The sequence below is a fragment of the Thermobia domestica genome, chromosome 3 (genome assembly GCF_964235325.1).
Source record: "Thermobia domestica chromosome 3, izTheDome1.hap1.1, whole genome shotgun sequence".
Taxonomy (NCBI): domain Eukaryota; kingdom Metazoa; phylum Arthropoda; class Insecta; order Zygentoma; family Lepismatidae; genus Thermobia; species Thermobia domestica.
This window is the reverse complement of record NC_137456.1, coordinates 57,918,119-57,939,707: the sequence shown is the minus strand read 5'-3', so window position 1 is coordinate 57,939,707 and position 21,589 is coordinate 57,918,119. Positions and strand designations below refer to the sequence as shown.

The 21,589-nt window shown below is 33.8% G+C and overlaps 1 protein-coding gene across 1 annotated transcript in view; it reads left to right on the top strand.

The window, feature by feature from the left end:
• Positions 1 to 21,369, top strand: part of LOC145680408 (noggin-2-like) — a 155,215-nt gene extending 133,846 nt beyond the window's left edge. Inside the window, exon 2 of the mRNA XM_081750919.1 lies at positions 15,750 to 21,369. Coding sequence (XP_081607045.1) covers positions 15,750 to 16,568 — 819 coding nt within the window. The 3' untranslated portion in view covers positions 16,569 to 21,369. The remainder of the gene's footprint in view (positions 1 to 15,749) is intronic.
• The last annotated feature ends 220 nt before the right edge of the window (positions 21,370 to 21,589 follow it).

The following is a 21,589-nucleotide window of genomic DNA, read 5'->3' as shown; positions in this document are numbered from 1 at the left end:
AGAATTTGCCACAAACGTATAAACATCCACAAACATATAAACGTCCACAAACATATAAACGTAGCATTTTAATATAGAGATACTTTTAACTTGTTAAAATAAAACAACTATTCTAGAAAACTCTTAGAGACGAAAAGATGCTTTTTTCTTATCGGGTTATAATCCGAGTCTTTTAGAAGTTTGTGTGGTTTAGCGTTTCAGTTGTGACACTTACAGTCCATTGGCGTATAAACGACGTCTCATGCCGGGCGGCTGGGCTTAACAACACAAACAGTTCGTAATTTTCTGTCACTTATTTCGGTTTCACTTTTACCGTTACTTAATTAAGACATTTCATTTTGATATTTACTGTCCAACAACATGTAAGTTGCAGTACTATCATTATTTTTAGCGATTGTATACAATACCACGACTCAGTGTTAATATATGTTGAGAATTATGAACCTGCTGCTTGTGTGTGACTGTTGTAAGCACTCTCTGATGATGCAACAGAATTGTGAAACATTGCCTTTCCAATTAGGGATCCATAGGAGGTTTCAGGTATTGCTTTCCGTAGACGAAGAACTTGTTCAGAATAAAAGAAACTGCACTAGATCTTAGTTAGAAGGTGTGCATCTTTGATTTGACTTCTTTATTATTTAGAGAGCCATGAATGAAAAAAAAAAAAAAGATGTAAGAAGTGGGAGAGTAATCGTCTTTTGACACTGACCATGGCTGTCCACGTGTCATTTCCAGTTGTGTAAACTAGATAGATACAACTTTTTCTTTCCGTTTAAAAAAAAAAAGTTTTCATCCTACTAAATATGTTAAGATTATAGACCGTGTTATTGCTTCATTTCTTGTGTTTTACATATTGGGAACGTTGGCAGATCAGGGAAACCTACGGTGTTGGTGCGCGTAAGGTCAACAGCGCAAATAAATTTCCAATCGGTAATTTTCTTTTGCTAAGAAATCATTAAATACTACCAGAGTTAAAGCGTATCACTCGTCGGAACTTTTGTCAGCGTCTCGCAAACCCAGCATGTGTAGTTCTCAGTGTTGGGTAAGTTACTTGTAAAAATGTAACGCGTTACAAGTTACTTTACTTTCTCTTAAAATGTAACGCGTTAGTAACTCGTTACTTGCCCCCATAAAAGTAACTGTTATTTTACTTCGAAAGTAACACTTTACTAACGCCTTACTTTTAGGTCCGAAACTTTAAAAATGTGAAAAAAATGATGACTTCAATTTTCCGTACAACTATTACTATCCCTATTATTATTATTATTATTATTATTATTATTATTATTATTATTATTATTATTATTATTATTATTATTATTATTATTATTATTATTATTATTGAACGTTCTGAGTCGCTTTATGTAAATGTAAGAACAAATTTTTACTTGATATATGAACATTTTCATATAATGTAACATTGATAAAATGCCATACTGCGTTACTCGTAGGGATGGAGAAGAGCGAGTTCGAGCGAGATTTCTTTGAAACTCGATTCGACTAGAAACAGACATCTTTGAACTCGACCCGAGAACTCGACTTGAAAAATTTCCTCAACTCGACTCGAATTGGGGTCGAGTTTCGTGTCGGGTCGAGTCAAATCCGGTGTGTACTTTCGAGTACATTCTTCAAGTATATTACAGACAGTATAATTATTATCAATGACACTACTAATACTACAACGTTTTATTATTATTATTATTATTATTATTATTATTATTATTATTAATAATAATAATAATAATAATAATAATAATAATTATTATTATTATTATTATTATTATTATTATTATTATTATTATTATTATTATTATTATTATTATTATTATTATTATTATTATTATTATTACAACACTATATAAAAATGAAAGATAGACGGTTTGTATTTGAATATTAAAAAACTAGTTGATTGCCAACCTCAGTAGTCGTGAAGTCTAGGAGTCAAGGACATTGTTCACGAGCTTCTGAATCTGGATTGAGGGTGTAGGTTGAGTATTCGGGCTCGAGCCAAACACTATTAAAAGTTATAGGGCACTGACCAAATATCTTCCAAACTGCTCGGCCCAGGTTTAGAATTGTCAACGACTCGAGCAGCTCCGTTCGATTCCCGGCGGGAGCTCATGTGGTTCGGATTCCACGTTAATTAGTAGGTCCACGTCTCATATAGCCTCGCTGCTGAACGGGACGTAAAACTCAAAAATCAATCAATCAATCGAGCAGCTCGGCTCACAGCTCATTCACTATCAACCCAAACCGAGAAGTGAGCCGAGCGAACAGCTCACCCAACCGACTAGGCTCAGTTGAGTCGAACACAGCAGATGGCTCATCCCTACCAAGCCAGCCCGAGCCGATGGTTCACCCCAAGTGAGCCGGCTCGAGTCATCTTCTCAGTTGAGCCGAGCCGAGCTGAGCTTGTTATAAAAAATCTCTTGTGGTCTCGCTATCGAGACAAGACGAGATGCGAGCAGTGTCCCCTCTCGAGAGCAACACTAAAAATATTCCATATTACTGTTTAGCTTACATTTCTCATGGCTTTCGTTTTCCAGTGTAATTAGGCCATGATTTCAAGACGAGTTAAAACGAACGAGCCATTTATCAAACTCGACTGGACTCGAAACTCGACGCGAAAAACTGAATCGGCTCGGAACTCGACTCGAGGATATTACCTTTGACTTGACTCGAAACTCGACTTGAATTCGAGTCGAGTCGAGTTTTAGCTTGACTCGTGCTCATCCCTATGCGTTAGAAAAAAATGGTTGCTTATTATTATTCTGCTAAACTAATTATATAATAATAACAATGTTGTTATGTAAAATTAAAAATACAGAATATAGAGAAATATCACACTACAACTAATAAAATGAGAACACATGAACTGGGAGTGAATCTAAACTTGCCAGTAACTCTAAAATCAATACATGCTTTTTAAAGCTAGTTTCAAACTCTATAATCAACGGGACTCTAGGATAAGCAAACTGATCTGAAAGAACTCCAATATTACATATCATCAGCAAACTATTTTCTAGTAAGTAGGCCTGCTCATCAGAACACAGTTTATTCACACCCCTTACTGTAAATCGTTAATTATGGCACCCTAGTTGTTGATAAATATTTTCCGCCGGGGCACTTCAGACACTTTACTTTTAAATTCTGTCCACCATCATCCTCAGCTCTTAAGAAAAAAGTATTCTTTCAAATGTTCGAACGGTAAAATATTTTCGTTCTCCATCCTTATAAAAACAACATCAATCAAAGTAAAACAGACTACCGGTATCATTACACTCCTAGTTCACTCACTGAATGTATTAATTTGGAGCTGTCAAAATCTACGACAAAATCTTCCAGTTGCTTGCAGTCAGTACACGTGATTTCCCTAAGTCTGTCCTCATCTTCCATAAACAGCAAGTGGCACTACGAACTTATCTGTTTCTCTGTGTGTCTGTGACTGTCGGACACAGACATAAGTAGTTCATGCTCGATTGTTTCATTTTGAGAAATTCACTTACGGGAAAGAAACATTTGTTTCCGAAAAAAAATATATATACATATATTGTAGTTACTCATCCGAAATGTAACGCGTAAAAAGTAACGCAAACTAGGTAATTACGTTACTTAAAAATTTGTAACGCGTTATCGTTACAGTTACTTTGGAAAAAATGTAACGCGTTACTAGGAAACGTTACTTAACAAGTAACACGTTACAAGTAACACGTTACTTGCGTTACGTTACTTCCCAAGACTAGTGGTTCTGAAGATGGAATACTTTTAATACTTTTCTCTGGAACGCATTTAATATACACACACATTTACATATACACATACACAAGTGATATAAAAGCATGATAAACATAGTCGGTAAGACGTGTGCCTTTCAATCGGGCCTATCAAAGCATGATGGGCATAGTCGGTAAGGCAGCTAACTTTCAATCGGACGGCCCGCGGTTAATCTCTTGCCTGGATTCTGGGTGCGAAGTGGACGGAGACAAAAAAAGTAAAGAAAAAAAATCAACTCGCACTAGAATGTTTCGACATTTACAGTTTACATAATTAAATATCTATAATTATTAAACTATGTGGAATTGGAGATACCACTTCCATGTTACGGAAACTGATGCTTTGTATGTACAGGAAATATTCATCTAATATATAAAATTGAAAGTGACTATATTTGTGACTTAATATACTAACTCTGTATATATATATATATATATATATATATATATATATATATATATATATATATATATATATATATATATATATATAATATACAATGTCTCAAAAGTCCCCTGATAGGGTAACTCGGTTATTATCAGAGTTACAAAAAAATGTAAGAGGAAAAACCATCTCTAAATGTGATGTTTTCAATCTAAAGTGAAGGAATTTTTTAAATCGGGCCAGTCGTTTGAGATGTACACTATTTATGCGTCTAATGTTAAATGAAAATGCAACATTGCCGTTTACCTGAACCCACAACATAAGTGAATGAAGTTACTGTTTGAAATGGGACTGGCCACCTACATGTTAGCGTAAAAGACAGTAACTTCGTACACTTATGTTGTGGATCCAGTTAAAAAGACTAAAGCTGTATTTTCATTTAACATTGTGCGCATAAAGAGCGCACATCCCAAACGACAGGTCCGATTTTAAAAATTACTTCACTTTAGGTTGAAATCATCATATTTGGATACGGTATCCCCTTCTTACATCTTGTTGTAACTGTGTTATACATGTATATATATAATTCATGTTTATGAGGGTTCATTTCCCACAGCTTTTTCATTTTTCCGAACAACTAGTATATGTAAAACTATAGTATTGGCGCCACACTGATCTTTGCTGACGATACTAAATAAAAAATAATAAAAGTGGAATCAGCGGTCTGTCTTTTGTGTACGCATGCTAAAACTGAAAATACTTGAGTCAGCTGTCGTGTATCTTCTATAGTATATGTGTGTGAGAGTATCATATATAAGCTTATTCAGCAATATTAAAACATGATACTTTAATTATCTTGTATGATTATTAGTACATGTCTCGTGTCAAATTTCTTATGTATAAAAACTTCGTATCAATCGGTGATAATGAAAATATAATTTAGAAAGATAATTTACAAAACTGACTTTGAGAGTAGTGTGCGTAAAAAAAAAAAAACTGTACAGACATTACTATCATTATGCTTTTTTTTTTTTTTTGCTCAGTTCAGATTTACACTGAGAAAAATCCGTTATCCGGACAGCGATATATTGTACACATATACGGTATTCGTATGTTTACTACGGAAATCTGTACGGAGCACACGCTATTCATATGCAACATACATACTACTGTCTTTTTCCCGCTTCGATGTTACGTCATGCAGCTGCATGATGTCTGATATCTAACAGTCTTCCGTATATTACATACATGTATGTTACATACGTCAGGTATATGTTACATACGTCCATCTATAGGTGAGATCCTTACTGCTTATACATAGTTATTTCTTTCATACGGAAAGTACTTATAGATGGAACACTTAAACGGAAAATATTATAAAACGAACGTTTTCAGTTACATGTTTGCTATAGGACGTTACGTAGGGTTGTACGTTACGCCCAAAATCTACAGGATTTACGCATGTAACCTACGTTTTTACATACGCCACATACGTTTGTTTCTCTGTGTAATTATCTCAGTTATGCTTAACATTATTGGATCAAAAGATCCAATATATTTCAATAAAAATTTTCTTTTTCGTCTTATATCTGAAGAATTACATACAGTGTAGCCAGTGGCGTATTTACGATTTTGTTTCGGGGAGGGCTTTGCTAACTTTCGGGGAGGGCTTTGCCTGAAAATGTGAAAATTCTGCAAGATATTTCATATACTTTACTATAGTAAGTAAGATTTCGGGGGGGGGGGGACTTAAGCGCGGAAGCACCCCTTCCTAAATACGCCACTGAGTGTAGCCAAACCCAAACTATCAGTTAACTCAGTATGATGTGCTTATTCCGTAGAAAATACGAAAACTCGATTTAGGTCCTGTTCCAAATTTTTGTGGCCCCTGATGGAAAATCCAGTATATTTCAATCAAAAATTTTCTTGTATGAGTTATATCTGGAGATCTACATACAGTGTAGTCAATCCCAAACTATCAGTTATCTCAGTATGATGTGCTTATTCCGTAGAAAATACGAAAACTCGATTTAGGTCCCGTTCCAAATTTTTGTGGCCCCTGATGCAAAATGCAGTATATTTCAATCAAAAATTTTCTTGTATGACTTATATCTGGAGAACTACATACAGTGTAGTCAATCGCAAACTATCAGTTATCTCAGTATGATGTGCTTATTCCGTAGAAAATACGAAAACTCAATTTAGGGGCCGTTCAAAAATGTTGTGGCCCCTGATCCATGCCCAAGATCGCAATCTTTTGATGCATTTTTTTTTGGATCATTCCTAAAATTCTCGTTTTTTTGTTAATCAAGGTTTTCCTTTATATCCATCTGATTATTTGGTTAATTCATCTTGTTGGACTTCTTTCTTTATTTCTTTCTCTTTTTTTTTAGTGTTTTGTTTACTAGTTTGTAGGGGGTGTAGGAGTGGCCTAACATAACACATACAAAATAAAACAAGCATCAAAAACAAACTTCTCAACATGATGTTTGTAAGTCTGTTCTTTGTGTTTTTAGTTCTTTCCCTTCCATTGGTTGGAATTTATCGCATAAAGTTCCATGAATGGAAAGATAGGTCCACCCAGACACAGCCTACATCAAGCTATGGAAAATTTGGAACAAACAAAACTATGTGAGTGTGTGAAGGAAAAGACCTCTTAAGCACAATCTGTATATACCTACATAAGACAACTAACTACGTGTATGTGTGTGTGTGTGTCTGTATGTAGTTGGGGTAAATATGTGAACATCTACACACACACACACACACATACTCAGGACGAGAATCTTTAAGTGGGAGTACGCTGGTCTCTATAACGATTTCCCGTGGGGCGTTAACAGCAATTCTCACCAAGAAATCGTTATTAAATCCTAGGTGCTATTATGTCGTAGTGCTTGCTGCTTGCCTCCTTCTGTCATTACTTTAATATCTATGAACACTAACAAAAAAAAAAAAAAAAAAAAGAAAGAAAGAAAGAAAGAAAGAAAGAAAAAAGAAACAGAAAGAAAGAAAAAGGGAAAAAAGAAAAAAGCAGTAGGCAGGGAAACAAAATTAACTTTTTATGACTTTGAAATTTTCTTTTATGACTAAGGGAAAATGAAGGCAGGGGAAATGCTTGCTCATTATACTAATACATATTCGCAGATTTTAGTTTAAACAGGTATTTGGTACAAAACGCGTTTTTCCATTGTTGCAAGAATTGTTTGCGAAATGTAGGATAGTTTCTTTGTGTCTATTTATAATTTTATTTATTTATTATTTTATAGAGTCTAGTGTTCATTTCCAGGCTATGTGAGATGAAAACAGAAACTTTGTTTCCCCGCCGTGAATCAAACCCAGAACTACGTGAACTAAAGGCGCGCGCACTAGCCATTAGATTAGTAATTCACAACTGGTACATATGCTGCGAAACTTTCGACGTTATTTTGATAATGAAGACGAAAAATAAATAAAAGTAATATAATTCAATATTGATCTCGTAAAGAATATTTAGAGAGCTTCGGAATGTGGTGTTGGAGGAAGACGAAGAAGATAAAATGGACGGCGAGAGTAACAAATGAGGATGTTTTGAAACGAATAGGAGAGAAGAGAGCGTTTCTAGCCAGTATCCTTTGTAGGAAGGCCAATTGGATTGGATACATCTTACGAAGAAATTATCTTCTTCATACCAGCATAGAAGGAGAGTGAGGAATAGAAAGAACACAACTGATCGATGATATGAAAAATGGAAGAAAATATTGGGATTTAACAGAGGAAGCTGAAGAGAGAGAAACATTTCCAGGCCTAAACCTAAAACTGTAAAGAAAGAAAGAAAAAAAAAACTCATTAATCCAAAGATCTGCCAAAAGGCAAAATACTTAATTCAATATATTGTGAAAAAGGAACTAGAAAAAAGTATTACAAACGTTTAAAATTATTTATTATCCAGAGATATTGAAGAATGGACATTAGTTATTAATGACGAATCTGAGGTGGCGCTCGAGGCAATCTGCCGCAGTATTGTCAACCTATACCTTGTGTGAGGAGGGTATAGGGGAGACCGGGGCTAGTTGTTACAGAAGAGATGTTGCAACACTGTGTTTTTCGTGGTATTGGCAACGCAAACGAGCCATTCAGCCACCGTAACACGTGACGCGGCCGGGGAAGAGGAAGCACAGTTACTTCCATTGTTGAGGTTTTTCATTGAAGCGTGTTACAGCGAATTTTCTGTTTTCTGTGGTGAAAAGTAATTTTTTTGAGTTTCGTTTGCTTGTACATACCTACAAAGAAAATAGGAGGTAAGTTGTATGTAATATATGCTTTTCATTTTAATGTTCGTTAACTATAAGCCTGCATGCTATCACCGTGTTACTTGTTGAAGTTTTTGCGTAATATGAAATGATGTAAAATGGCGTCGGACGGGGCTAGTTGTGACATCGGCGTTGGGGCAAGTTGCTACACTGTAACAATGTGCCCCGTATAAAATACTGCATATATATATACGAAATATATTTATATATATATATATATATTCTAATGTAGCCTGCATTCATTTTCTGTAACAGCATGGTTCGAACGTACAAGAGGAAGACAGATAGGAAAAGCAAAGGAAGAAATATATATGACAGCAGCAAGGGAGGTTGAAGAGGTTAAATCGCTCAGGAAAACTGCAGAAGAACATCACATAAATTTTAACACTGCAGAGATACATAAAGAGAAAGAAGGAAAGTGAGCAAACATCAAATGGAAGAACTCAGTTTGTTGGTTATAGGAGGGACAGTTGTTACCATGCTTCTTGCAGTAAATGCGATAGGAAATGTTTGTTTTCCCCCGCGTGCAGTTCAAACTCCACTTCATTAGTTCGGGAGCAGCTGGTTGTGTAGGCGCTGCTCATCCTACTGGATGGATAATGGGTCCAAATTTTCTAGAATTCATGCGATATTTTCACAGAAATGTGCCATCTTCTCCCGAATCTCCCGTTCTAGTAACCTTGGACATCAATATTTCTCATTTGTCCCTGTCAGTACTGGATTTCTGTAAAGAGAATGGCATTATATTCTATCATTTCCACCCCATATTTCCCACCGCCTTCAGCCATTAGGCTTCAGTGTGTATGGCCCTTTCAAGAAATATTATTATACCGCTTGCTCTGATTGGATGAATTCGCATCCTGGAACACCCATATCAATCTACGACGTTCCATGTATTGCAAAGGAAGCTCTTGCTTGTTCTTTGAGTCCGAAAAAATATTGTGGGAGGTTTTAAGAAATTTGGTATATGGCCTTTCAATCGAAATGTGTACACAGAGCCTGATTTTTTGAGTGTTTATGTTACTGAAAGATCTCTCCCTGTCGAACTAAGTAATCAACAGATCGTACCCTCCAACTTTGACAACCATCCAAATGACTTGCCTTCAACAAGTGGACAATGTTCTGTCATAGACTCTCCAGAGGAAAATAGGACTACCGTTACTACTCCAGAAACAGTTCGTCCTTTTCCAAAGGCTCTCCCTCGGAAGAACGTAGGACAAACAAGAAAGAAAAGGAAATCTGCAGTCCTCACGGATACATTGGTTAAGGAAATGTTATGTAAAGAGCAGCAAGAGAAGGAGGAAAAAAAGCAAGCAAAGAAGCATGTTCCAAAAAGAAATTAATGCTGCAATTCAAAGAACAGCGAACGAAGAAATCACATAGGCCTAGGCCAAAAAGAATTACACCATCTTCCAGCGAGGAAGACGACGATGAAGATTGCCTTTTTATAATTTGTTTAGATACATACTCAAAGAGTAAGCCTGGAGAAACCTGGGTTCAATGTCTAGAATGTAAAAGATGGGCACATGAGAGATGTGCAGGTAATGATAAATTTTACATTTGTATTCATTGTTCCTCTGATGGGAATAACGTAACAACAGATGATGAAAATTAAGTCTCCTTATTGTGTGTCATTTTTAAATTCTGAGTGACACAACGCTAATTAACCTGCCCTTTCACATTTGCCATTAGGCCCATTCTTTAACTGATAATATCTAGACAGTATGAAAATCAAGAGAGTTTTTTTTTTTAAATCAAAAATAAACTAAATTTATTCTGATGTTTTGTTAAGCAAGTTACTCGTATGCCAACTCTATATTAACACTAACACAAAATGTAGCATATGTTATTGTCACAATTATTGATAGCCTACAACAAAAATACATCATTATCTAAATAAACGTTTCTTTTTTAAAAAACATTATACATTTTTGCTTATTTTTTACTTTGACTTTTCTGCAGTTTCATAATTTATGTACATAAGAGTAAGTTTCTAGTTAACATGTATTTTGTAACATCTTGCCCCAGCGTGTGTAACAACTTACCCGACTTCGGGGCAAATTGTTACGTTTCATCTACGTGCATAAAGTAGCAAACTGTGGGTTTTACACAATGCACAGCAAAGTAATACTCACTCTAAAATGTTGACAAAGGACCGATGTATAAAATGTGAGTTTATTTTTATCTCTGTGTGTAGTATGTACCTCACAAGAAATTAAAATTTGAAAATTGTAACAACTAGCCCCGGTCTCCCCTATATACTCCACAACGGAGGCTGTGTCGTCACTACAAATGATAACCACTGCACTAGACTGACGGGAAGGGCTGATATAGTTCCTGTGGATATGCTAATTTCTGTTACCGGTAGATAATTAGGTTAAATATTTGTCGTTAAAACATGAAAAACATGGCGCAAATTTTCGTTTGCACAAGAATTTGGTATATAAAACATTTTTTTCTTTTCTTACAAGAATCTTGTACGAAATCTAGGCTGGTTCTTAAGTATGCGATAATTCAAATCTGTTTTTACATAGTTTTTCTTTTTCTTTCTTCTTTTTTTCTTATTTGGTCACTTAAAAAAAACAGAGGAAGAATGTAGAAACCGAAGCTCCATGGTTGAAGGATGCTGTATTGGAATTCCAAGGCAGGGAATCCTGACTGGGGCATTTACAGGTTTTTAAATTATATCTTTCAAGTTTATGCGCACGATATCCCCATTAGACTAAGAGAGACGATGGTTAGAGCAAGTCAATGATGTTGAAAGAAATTGTGTAATGGAAATGTGGGAGGAAACGCGAATACCCTAAGAAAACCCACGGATACGGTGTTGTCCACCACAAGCACTTGGCTGAAGGTTAAAACAGGTACCCCATGGACCACAAGTAAGCGTTCTTTACTTAATCTCTCTTCAGTAGGGCTCTGCTGAAAGTCCTAGACATTTCACAGTTCCATTTTAAAGATTCTTTGACAGATGCTACCTCATTCTTAACGGATAATTATCTCTAATTTGTTTCACAGTGACTTAACTAAGGAATAAAATTTTATAATCCAACTACACATTGCGGAAGGTCCATGTAGCTCAATTCTTCTGGCTCTTGGCTTTGACTACGGAATACAAATGATGTGTCATTGGGCAATTGAATCGACATTAATGCAAAGTTGAAATGCCCTATAGCAAAAAAAAAAAAAAAAAAAAAAAAAAAAAAAATGTGTCTCACTATGCCTAATCATTTTATAAACATGTACAATTTGATATCCCTTTATATCCACGCGGCCATTTAAAATAGGCTATCTATCTAATTATGTTCATGCACTTGTATGTGAAATACTATTTTATCGACTAACTATTCGAGAATTGAGTAGAACCTATTGAGAAATATACAGTGACTATGTGTACTATTCAAGAACCAAACGTCAACTAACTCTTGTCATCTCATGACTTCTCTATTGTTTTTGTGTAAGTTTCGGGAAACGATAGGACTCGCTTTCTACACTCTCGATTTTGAATGTGAACCATTTCTTCCCTCGTGTTGAGCCGCCAGATCCCATGGAAGTGGGTCGTGCTTACATTTCCGTTTATAAATCCTCAAATTCGAAATGTATGCTATACTTAATTAGTCTTTAACAACAAATTATGAATCATTTTGATTATTTTCATGTGCTTCAATGAAAATGTGCTTCTTAAACAACAATTACACTTTAGTTGGGTTTACACCGATCATGTTATCTTGACTCTAGTAGAAACATAGTCTTTTCGAGAAAGTGCTGCCCTCTTGGGTCGATAACATGAAATACTATCAATTTTTTCACTATTTTATTACCTTTGTTATTGTTTGTTTACATCTTATTTTTAAGTGGATTTCCATATAATAAACACAATATAAAATTAACAAACTTAAACACAGAACTACGATAAACAATCTTACTACTTATTTTAGTCGTTTCTTGCATCTGTCATTTTCTAATTTCCTCACAACATGATATTTTTTTCTCTGGGCTGCGCTGAAGTTGTCTGCTTTCAGAGGCTATAAACAGATGATGCCGAACGGTGCTCTTAGCAATACCTTTTCTAGCTGAAACTAAGCCAACATATATGAGTTTGAAGAAAGTAACGAAAGGGTATCCCGTTGAAAATCATTATTTTATGAGACGAAATTTCCAAAAGCATTTCACAGTCTTAATACTTATTAATTAAACATTGCATAAAGTTTTGAGAATCTGGTAAACCTATAAGAGAAAATTCAACGGGTTTCTTAAAGGTCTGCCGGCCAGGGAGCTTCCAAAGGACGCTCTAGAAGGGTAGATGTGAGGTCTATGGTCAAAACAAAAATGCGACACCTATTATTTGGGTAGGATTGACACGTAGCTTCTATACGATTTTACGATAGAGCGGGTCTCAGACTTGTGTCGCCAAGAGTCGAGATTACCAACTTTTACTTCCAGTCTCTGTAGTTCCGTTATACACATACTAGATGCTACAACCGTTATTCACATACTACATGTTACAACTATTTTACATTTTACATTTCTTAAATTTTATTTTCCCTTATTGAGATGACAATCTTAAAAGTTGCAAATATCATTGACCTATGGTCTTCTGCTTTGCTAAAGATTTTTGCACTTTGAAACTATAAAATATACAGAAAATCTAAACTTACGAGATTTTTTTTTTTTTTTACAAATTAAAATACTTAAATTAAGTTCAATCCAAATCAGACAAATTACAATGACTTTAGATTTTATATCAAGAATAATAGTAATTTATAAATTATGTGTGTTGCTATTTAAATAAATTACATAAAAGATATAAAAATAAAATTTATATACAGATTAAGCTGGTGAAAGCTTCCCTTTCATAACATGTAAAAAATTGTGGTATACAGACCTTCGGGCGTGTTATAAGCCGTTATATGGTACGATTTTCCCACTACATGGAAACTTAAAAGTTTTGTTAACATAGCAAGTTCGTAATGTTTCAAAATGGTATGTAGGTATACTAGGTAAAAAAAAAACAAACAAAAAAAACATATACATATTACACACAAAGGTGCATAAACCATATAATTAATCAGTTACTAATTGATTTTGAAAGTAGCGTGACACCTTCTCTTTTTCTCCCTCCGCAATTCCCCAAAAGGCATCTTAATGTATATGAAAGGGAAAATTAAATACTAATAGATAAAGTTCTTCTAAAATATTCAATCAACTTGTCTAATCATAGGTCATCTTCAAACACATGTTCTCTCCATGTGGTTGCTCTGTTGTCTGCCTACCATCTATTCCGTAGTGTTTTGAACGTGGAGGAAGAAAGAGAGAGAGGCGGCACGTAATAAATAGTTTTACGACCGCCAACACTGTGGGAAATGATCGAATAGCACGTCGTAAAGATTAACCACTAATGCTCTTTGCTACATACCAATTAATGACGCTGTGAATGACGTGGAAGAGAAATGGTGTTGGAGGATGCAAATAAAACAAAGAAAAAAAAGAGTTAAAAACAAGTAACTTGACCTACATCAATGGAAATTTTGTTCCAGAAAACAATACTAAGGGATACTTTTTTTTTTAAAATACTTGGTTTTATATTGAGAGGTTGTTTGAGGTCTTTTTTCTCATTTGTCTATTTAGAGAAAATGGGTGAAAAGTTGACGTTTCTAATGTGACTCCTCAGTTAATGAATAAAGTAATTAATTATTATTGTGTTTCCCGAAACAAATAATAATAATAATAATAATAATAATAATAATAATAATAATAATAATAATAATAATAATAATAATAATAATAATAATAATAATAATAATAATAATAGGTAGTTTACTTGTTAAGAAAAAAAATTGAAAATGGTTGTTTTCCGTAAAACTGTTTTAACGGTGGCTCAGTGGCACAGTGTTCACCTTTTCGTGAGGTGTCCTTGGTTCGATCGCCGATCACATCCAGTTTGTCGTAGACAACATCGCGTTCGTGGATTTTCTCGTTTCCTCCCACATTATCATTCTATCAGTACTTTTCATGAGAAATTTTCAGTTTTTTTTTTTTTTTTCAATCTTCAGTACTTACGGTACAAATGTTGGTGTTCAACATGTTGGTAGGAATTAACCCGTAGTAATGACAAAAAAAAAAAAAATCCAGTGATAAAATAAATTCTAAACCTAATTTATAAAATAAATAAATAAAATATAAAATGTGCACCACACGGAGAAAACTGTTTTGAAAAAAAAATTTAAAAATTAAGTAATTGGCTAACATGTAACATCCGCAAAAGAAGGTGAAATTAGCAAAAAGATCATTTGTTCGTTAATACATTTTGGGGGATTTGAGATATAAGGATCAAGAAATATTGTTCTTGCCCCCTTATGTTTAATTTATAGCTCAATTCGCCGTAGTCAATGTATACCGTACTTTGCAGAAACAAACAATAAAGCAAAAAAATGAGGAACTCCAGGTAAATTTGACGTCTGATTCCTGTGTGCACTAGAACGTTGTACACAAACGAATTGAGCGGAAAACGTCAACATCTCTTCGTCAAAGAGTTCATTTCACTTAGGTGACGGCTACAATACTGTTGGACATCAAACTTTATACTCAAGGTTTCTCAAACGTATTAAAATCAGCCATATGCATAGTTCATTTTTGCCTCGTAAGTCGGTACATAATTCTTGTTCTTTGCCAGTTGGAATTTTTTTTTTCAAGTGCATTTCCCTCTCTAGTTTGGAACTAAGTATAACAAACAAAAATTATGGATAACCAACTCCGGAAGTTTTACTTTCCGGAATCCGGAAAGTAAAGTCGAAAAATTCCGGATTTCTGAAAAATTCCGATTTCGGTAAAATTCCGGAATTCGGAATAAATCCGATATTTAAAAATCCCGATTTCGTAAAAATTCCGGAAATTTTCCGAATTCCTGAATTTTCTAAATTCAGGATTTTTCCGGATTTCGGAAATTTTCCTACATCCGGAAAGTGAAATTTCCAATTTCGGAAAATGAATTTTCCAGATTCCAGAAAAAATTTTTACCATCCCTACTAAAAATACAATCTGACTAAAACAGACTTATTATTACTAATCTCTGTTGCAGTTTTATCAGTACGTCATGGATACGTTTGTTATTAATAATGATTCTTGTTCAATATTATTTTTAAGAGGTATTTTATAAAGGACACCACTTTTCATATCAAGCATACATGTTCATAAAGTTTTTTCACATTAACTGTTTAATTTAATAAAGTAATAAATTTTATGTACTTGTACTAAATAACTATTTGAAATTAATAAAATTTTTTATCTATTTTTCATTCACAGATGGAGCCCTTGTATCACTTGGTAGTACTGTTAACTTTCACGGTTGTGGCCAGCTTCAGTGCACCACCAAAGAAATACAGCACCCCAAGTGGGAAACCAGAACGAAGATTTGGAAACGGAGGATCGCCACATGATTACGGCCTAAGAGAAAGTGGACCTCTGGATCACCATCCAGTTGACCTTATAGAATCTCCAAATAAAATGTATGATCCGAAACCACAGGACTTAAATGTGACAGCCTTGATTCAAAAGTTAGGGAAGTTTTTCGATCCTGAATTCATGAGTATCACAAAACCATCAGAAATTAAAGACCGACATCATCATCACCATCATCACGGTCGAAATCGGAATCAGTCAATTGATTTTCCATTCAAGAGGAATAAACGTGGTAGACTCGTACCGTTAGGAAACATGCCAAAACCTTTGAAAAGAATGAACTTTAAGTATATTCGCCTGCCCGATGGTACTAAGCTTCGAACGCGTGTCACCAACAAACTAAAAAAGAAACTTCAACAATTTCTCTGGGCGTATACAAGTTGTCCGGTTGTCTATCGTTGGAAGGATATTGGGATTCGGTTTTGGCCTAGGTGGATCAAAGAGGGACATTGCCCACCAGGAAAATCTTCGTGTTCAATTCCACCAGGTATGAAGTGTAAAGCTTCCAACAGCATTCACAAAACTGTATTACGCTGGCATTGCGAGGATTGGACTCAGTCAAAATATTGTAAATGGATGAATATTCGCTATCCAATCGTTACTGAATGTTCTTGTTCGTGCGCCAGCGGAGGGGAGGGAAACAACAGTAATAGCTACTCGTAATCCGAAATATCACAAGGAGAAAGGAATTTTTTTCTTTGATTGGTCAACTCTACGGGATGAGTGAAACTTACCACTTCATCCTACTGTAAACCCTCAGCTACTACTTTACATTGTCAATGCTTATTCAACTTTTGACCTCCCAAACGATTGTTTCAGACGACATAAAACATTCATGTAAGCATACAATGTCATGAAGCAGATATTGTATATTGAATTTGTAAAGTGCTGATACAACCAGCATTTACAGGTTTTGGAATGCAGGTTAGAGGGCAGGAAGAGATGCTTAGTTTCCCTCTCAACGAAGGAGTTCCCTTCTGAAAGTATTACCCCCTTCCCTTTTCGGGCCTCAAATAGTATTGCTATTGTGTGGATATGTCTCAGGTGTAAAGATCTTGTTCTCAAAATCGTACAGGGACTTAGCAAGCAAGAAGTACATTTATCGAAAGATTTCCTTTATGATGGATTGAAGAATTGATAGGTACAAATTTTTTGTTATAAGAAGATAGGTTTGGTTGGTGATAATAACATATTGTGTGGTGGGTTTTACCCAAATGTACAGAATTAGCAGGCATGAATGAACATGGTACACCCAGTATAAAGACGGAGCATATAAATGGATGTTGCTATAGTTTGAGGGATTGCATACCAATCAGTCGCCAAAGATTGCAAATTGTACCATATTCTCTGGTAATGAGAAGCTGCAAGTACATGTATAATTATTTATGAACATGTGAAAAATATTTCAATATATTAGTATTATAATTACAAGTCTGTGACTGAACTTGCACTGAAATTCATATTTGAGATCTGTCTTAAATAACTTTCAGATCCACCTGGTTGGATCATTATACTTGCCCTATACAGAATTGGGGAGTATGTTTCATAAACATTGTGTATTATTTTCCAATATTGAAATAGATTATTTTACTTTTCTGTAAGAAACACAAAACTTATATGAATAAGATGATTACAATTTATAGATAACAGAATAATTATTTTGAACTGATTGGTGTGTTGACTTCACATTCAGGTACAAAGACTAGTAATACGTATGATTCAGGCTTTCTACATCGGGAGGTAAATAAATATATATATTGCCACACACTTATGTCTAGATTGTACAATTTCGAAGTTTTACGTGCTTGCGATTTTGTCTTGATTGTTCTAATAAGTTTGTTCAGGTATGTTTTAAAAAGACCTCACTATTTTAAATCGAGCTCGACGTTACTGTAGCTAGGTTTGTTATTCTAGAATGTTCCCGATTTCAGAAAATGTTGTCATTAAATGTTTTTTTAAAGATATTACTGGTACTAATATAGTGATTTTGAACAAGCGTTAAGAAAACATTTTGTGTATGTATATTTGCTTTATGGTTGTGCAACTACCTCGTAACTACTTAAAAAATTAATTGGTTCTATTTCTTGTTAGGATATTTTCACCCTTTACTATATTTCATAACATTTGTATCTGTAGTAGTACCTGCTACTTATAATAAATCAATTAAAAGTATGTAATACCATACAAATATTTTGCTCTATGAAATCATATATATATTAGGATCATCATAGTCATTTTCTTTTTATTTAAATATAAGGAAATAATCGTCAGAGCTTAATAGAACTCTTATTCTTAATCTATTAATGTACTCAGAATCGATATTAACTACTAGTCCTCGATAATTTTTGTACTTAAAATACATGAAAAATATATTTAGATTATTTCAATGATTGTCATAAAGGAGATACGCGTAATGTGTTTTCTTTTTCTTTCAATAGATGGAGTTCTTGATAATGTTACCATAGTCGTGGCAAAAAACCGAACGCTTCGACTGTGAAAAATTAACGTGAAGTACTTACATGTTACTTTCTTAATACATTTTCCTCTTCAGCTAAAATTTATTTTACCAGTTACCAAGTTGATGGAACTTCTGCATAGGAATGCAACACGTGTTATTTAATAAAATGTAGGAGCTAATTAATAGTATGATCATGCTGAAAAAATGATGAATCAATGAAGGCATTATTTTGTCTGCAAATAGAAATATATTATTTAAAAAAGTCTTTATTAGTGATTCAAAGTAAAAGAAGATAAAAAAGTAATTTTTCAAGATTTACCATAATTTGAAGTAATTGCATGAAAATATTACTATAATTATACATTTATCCAAATTTAACTTAAGTAACTTGACAAAAAAATAATAGATTATTATTTCAAATCAGTTCTAGAAATCACGAAAACAATTTGTTAAAAAGGCTTTATAGTACCGAATACCTTTGAATGAAACTGCTTTATAAAGTATGATCATTAGTTAGCAATACATGTATCAACTTCGTATAGTTCTTTTGTGTATATTTTTCGAACAGCGAATCAATCAACTTCAGTACATCTTTTTTTGTTTCATGTAGAGAGTGTACCTCTTAATATTATCATAATAAAACTATACTAAAATTGGGTCTTTCATTACAAAGTTGTGGCGAAAAGAATACATGTGAAATTGGTATACGTTTTTGCTGTTGACTATCCAATATTGAGGTGAACCATGATTAGAAACGAACAGAAGTATATAGATCATATATATAAACTAAATTACTATACCCTATATTCTGAAAGTAAACCGTAGGTTTACACGGAACTGCATCGATGTCAAATTTACGGAATCTTACTTCTCAACATTTATAACTTAAGTTATTGAAATTACATATTTTGTGATCATTTCAAGTACTTTGATATGCAATTTAAAAAAAATAATAATAATAAATAAACTTGACAAAGAATATTACTTGATTTACATGTGTTGAATTTGTAAAAAGAATTGTGGAAGTAAACTTGAAGATTGCAATGATACGCAACAGAAACATCTTAATCCAGTTCGGCTTCAGGTTTCTTATTAGTTAATATTGTGTTTTAAAAAGGCAAGCTTTAATCGCAGCGTAAAACCAACTTCATCTAACGTTTTATTGTCATTAACATTGTTCATATACTAGTCTTTTTTTATGTGCTTATATCGTCATAATCCCTTGTATATAGTATGTACTTAATATATATGTATGTTTTTGAACACGAGATGTACAGATGCCGATTTCAAAATTAATATTATTCTACCGTTCTCTATACACACTACTTGTATTGCTTTGTACTATTTGTTGTTGTCAGTATTCACAACAGTATTGTTACAGTATATATGATTGAGTAAAGAGGCTATGTAATGAAACCCACCTAACAGAATTTGTAATATCAACAAATGTAGTTTGTTTTTATTTTCAAAACGGTATACAAGAATATTGATGTTTTTCACGTAATACGTTCACATACGTATAGCAATATGTGATAATATGACTAAAAGCGAAATCGGCATCTTATAGTAACAGTGAAAAAGTAGTGATACAGTGATTGCATTTTTACAATTATTGTATATTTGTACATAGTTTAAAATATTGATGATAGGAGTAAGAAAGTGAATATAATGTACGCATGTATGTATGCGAGTGTGTACGAGTATTTGTTCAAGTAATGAAATTCGAAGAACACAAAAATTGTAACATTATGTAGCTCATATAAGCAATTGTGTTTATGTTAAGAAAACGTAAGTTTTACTTATGTATGTGTAACATGTATGGATATGTACAAGCATTCCTTGCCCACGAGTTTGTAATACAGTTTTCCAGTATTTCGTTAATTGTATATATGAACAGCTCAGGGGAAGACAATGGTAAACGTCACGTCCGGCGGAATGAGTTTGGGATAGGACCACAGAACAATATGTAGGCGATTTAATTTCGTGAATGTACCTGCAGATGGCAGGGGCTTGTTTGGCAAGTGTCATTATATTTGCACTGCATAGGAATGTTGAACTTCTCCAAAGTTCGAAAATATGACGTACTATTGTCTTCCCCCGAGGAGCCCATATGTATATATATAAAACAGTACCGTACATACGTTGTATGATATGTAGTTCTCTGTTCAAGAGTAAATGAAAGAGATATTTTGTGTTTTGGTGCTACCTCTGCTTTGGATTTTTTTAAAGTTTATCGTTCAATGTATATAGATACCCACTCAAAAAAGAAAAGTTAGATACCGTAATGAACCAAGGTTTGATCGTTTAATTTTCGTGTAAGTAAATTAACTTTAGGATTTAAAGTATGTTTTATCGTACTGTAGAAAAGGGAAAAAAATGGAAGTATAGCTTATTATAAAGTATTTTCAACCATTCCAATGTTAGTGTGATATTGAAAAGGAGAGCTCATTTTATTGTATTCCAGTGTGAACGAGAATAAAGGAAGAAAAAGAAATGGCAAAGAAAACATGACAAATATTTTCTTTATTTTCTGTGTTTATATATATTGTATGTTGTTGAGCAGATAGAAAGTAAAAATGTGTATATATAAGATACATTCTGAAAAAGAATATTTGTAAATAGAATAAATTACATGTGTTGTACAGAATAGACGTTTAGATACTTTTTTATGTTACTGTACTCATTCTTTGAGTCATTGTACATAGATTTTTTGATGATGATGATGATGATGATGATAGTGTATGATTGTGTTAAGTATTTCCGTGACTGTATGAGTGTGAATGTTGTGTATGTTTGCCTAAAAGGTAGAGAGAAAAAAAAAACTCTGTTGGATGCTAGGTAATGAAAGAACCAAGAGAAGTGTTATCTGGTATGCTTTAAAACAAAATTCGAGATATTGAGAGGCAATCGTGCACAAAATAAATACAGAGTGTAGATTGCTTTTGTCTTTTTAGACCGTTGTAACATACCAAAGGATTAAAATTATAACTTATTTGAAACTTGAAATACACTGCTTTTTATTGTATTTTTTTTCATTATCCTTTATTCATTTGTATTACATCATAATACACGAAGGTACTATTAACGGTATTAAATCCCTGCGAAACTTTTATTTAGCCCATCGATTTGCATTAAGGGTGGGGAATTGTTTTGTAATTTTCTTTGAAATGAACTGTAATTTTAAATGCTTTGATTTTACTGCTTTCTTCTTAAACTCGTATGTATA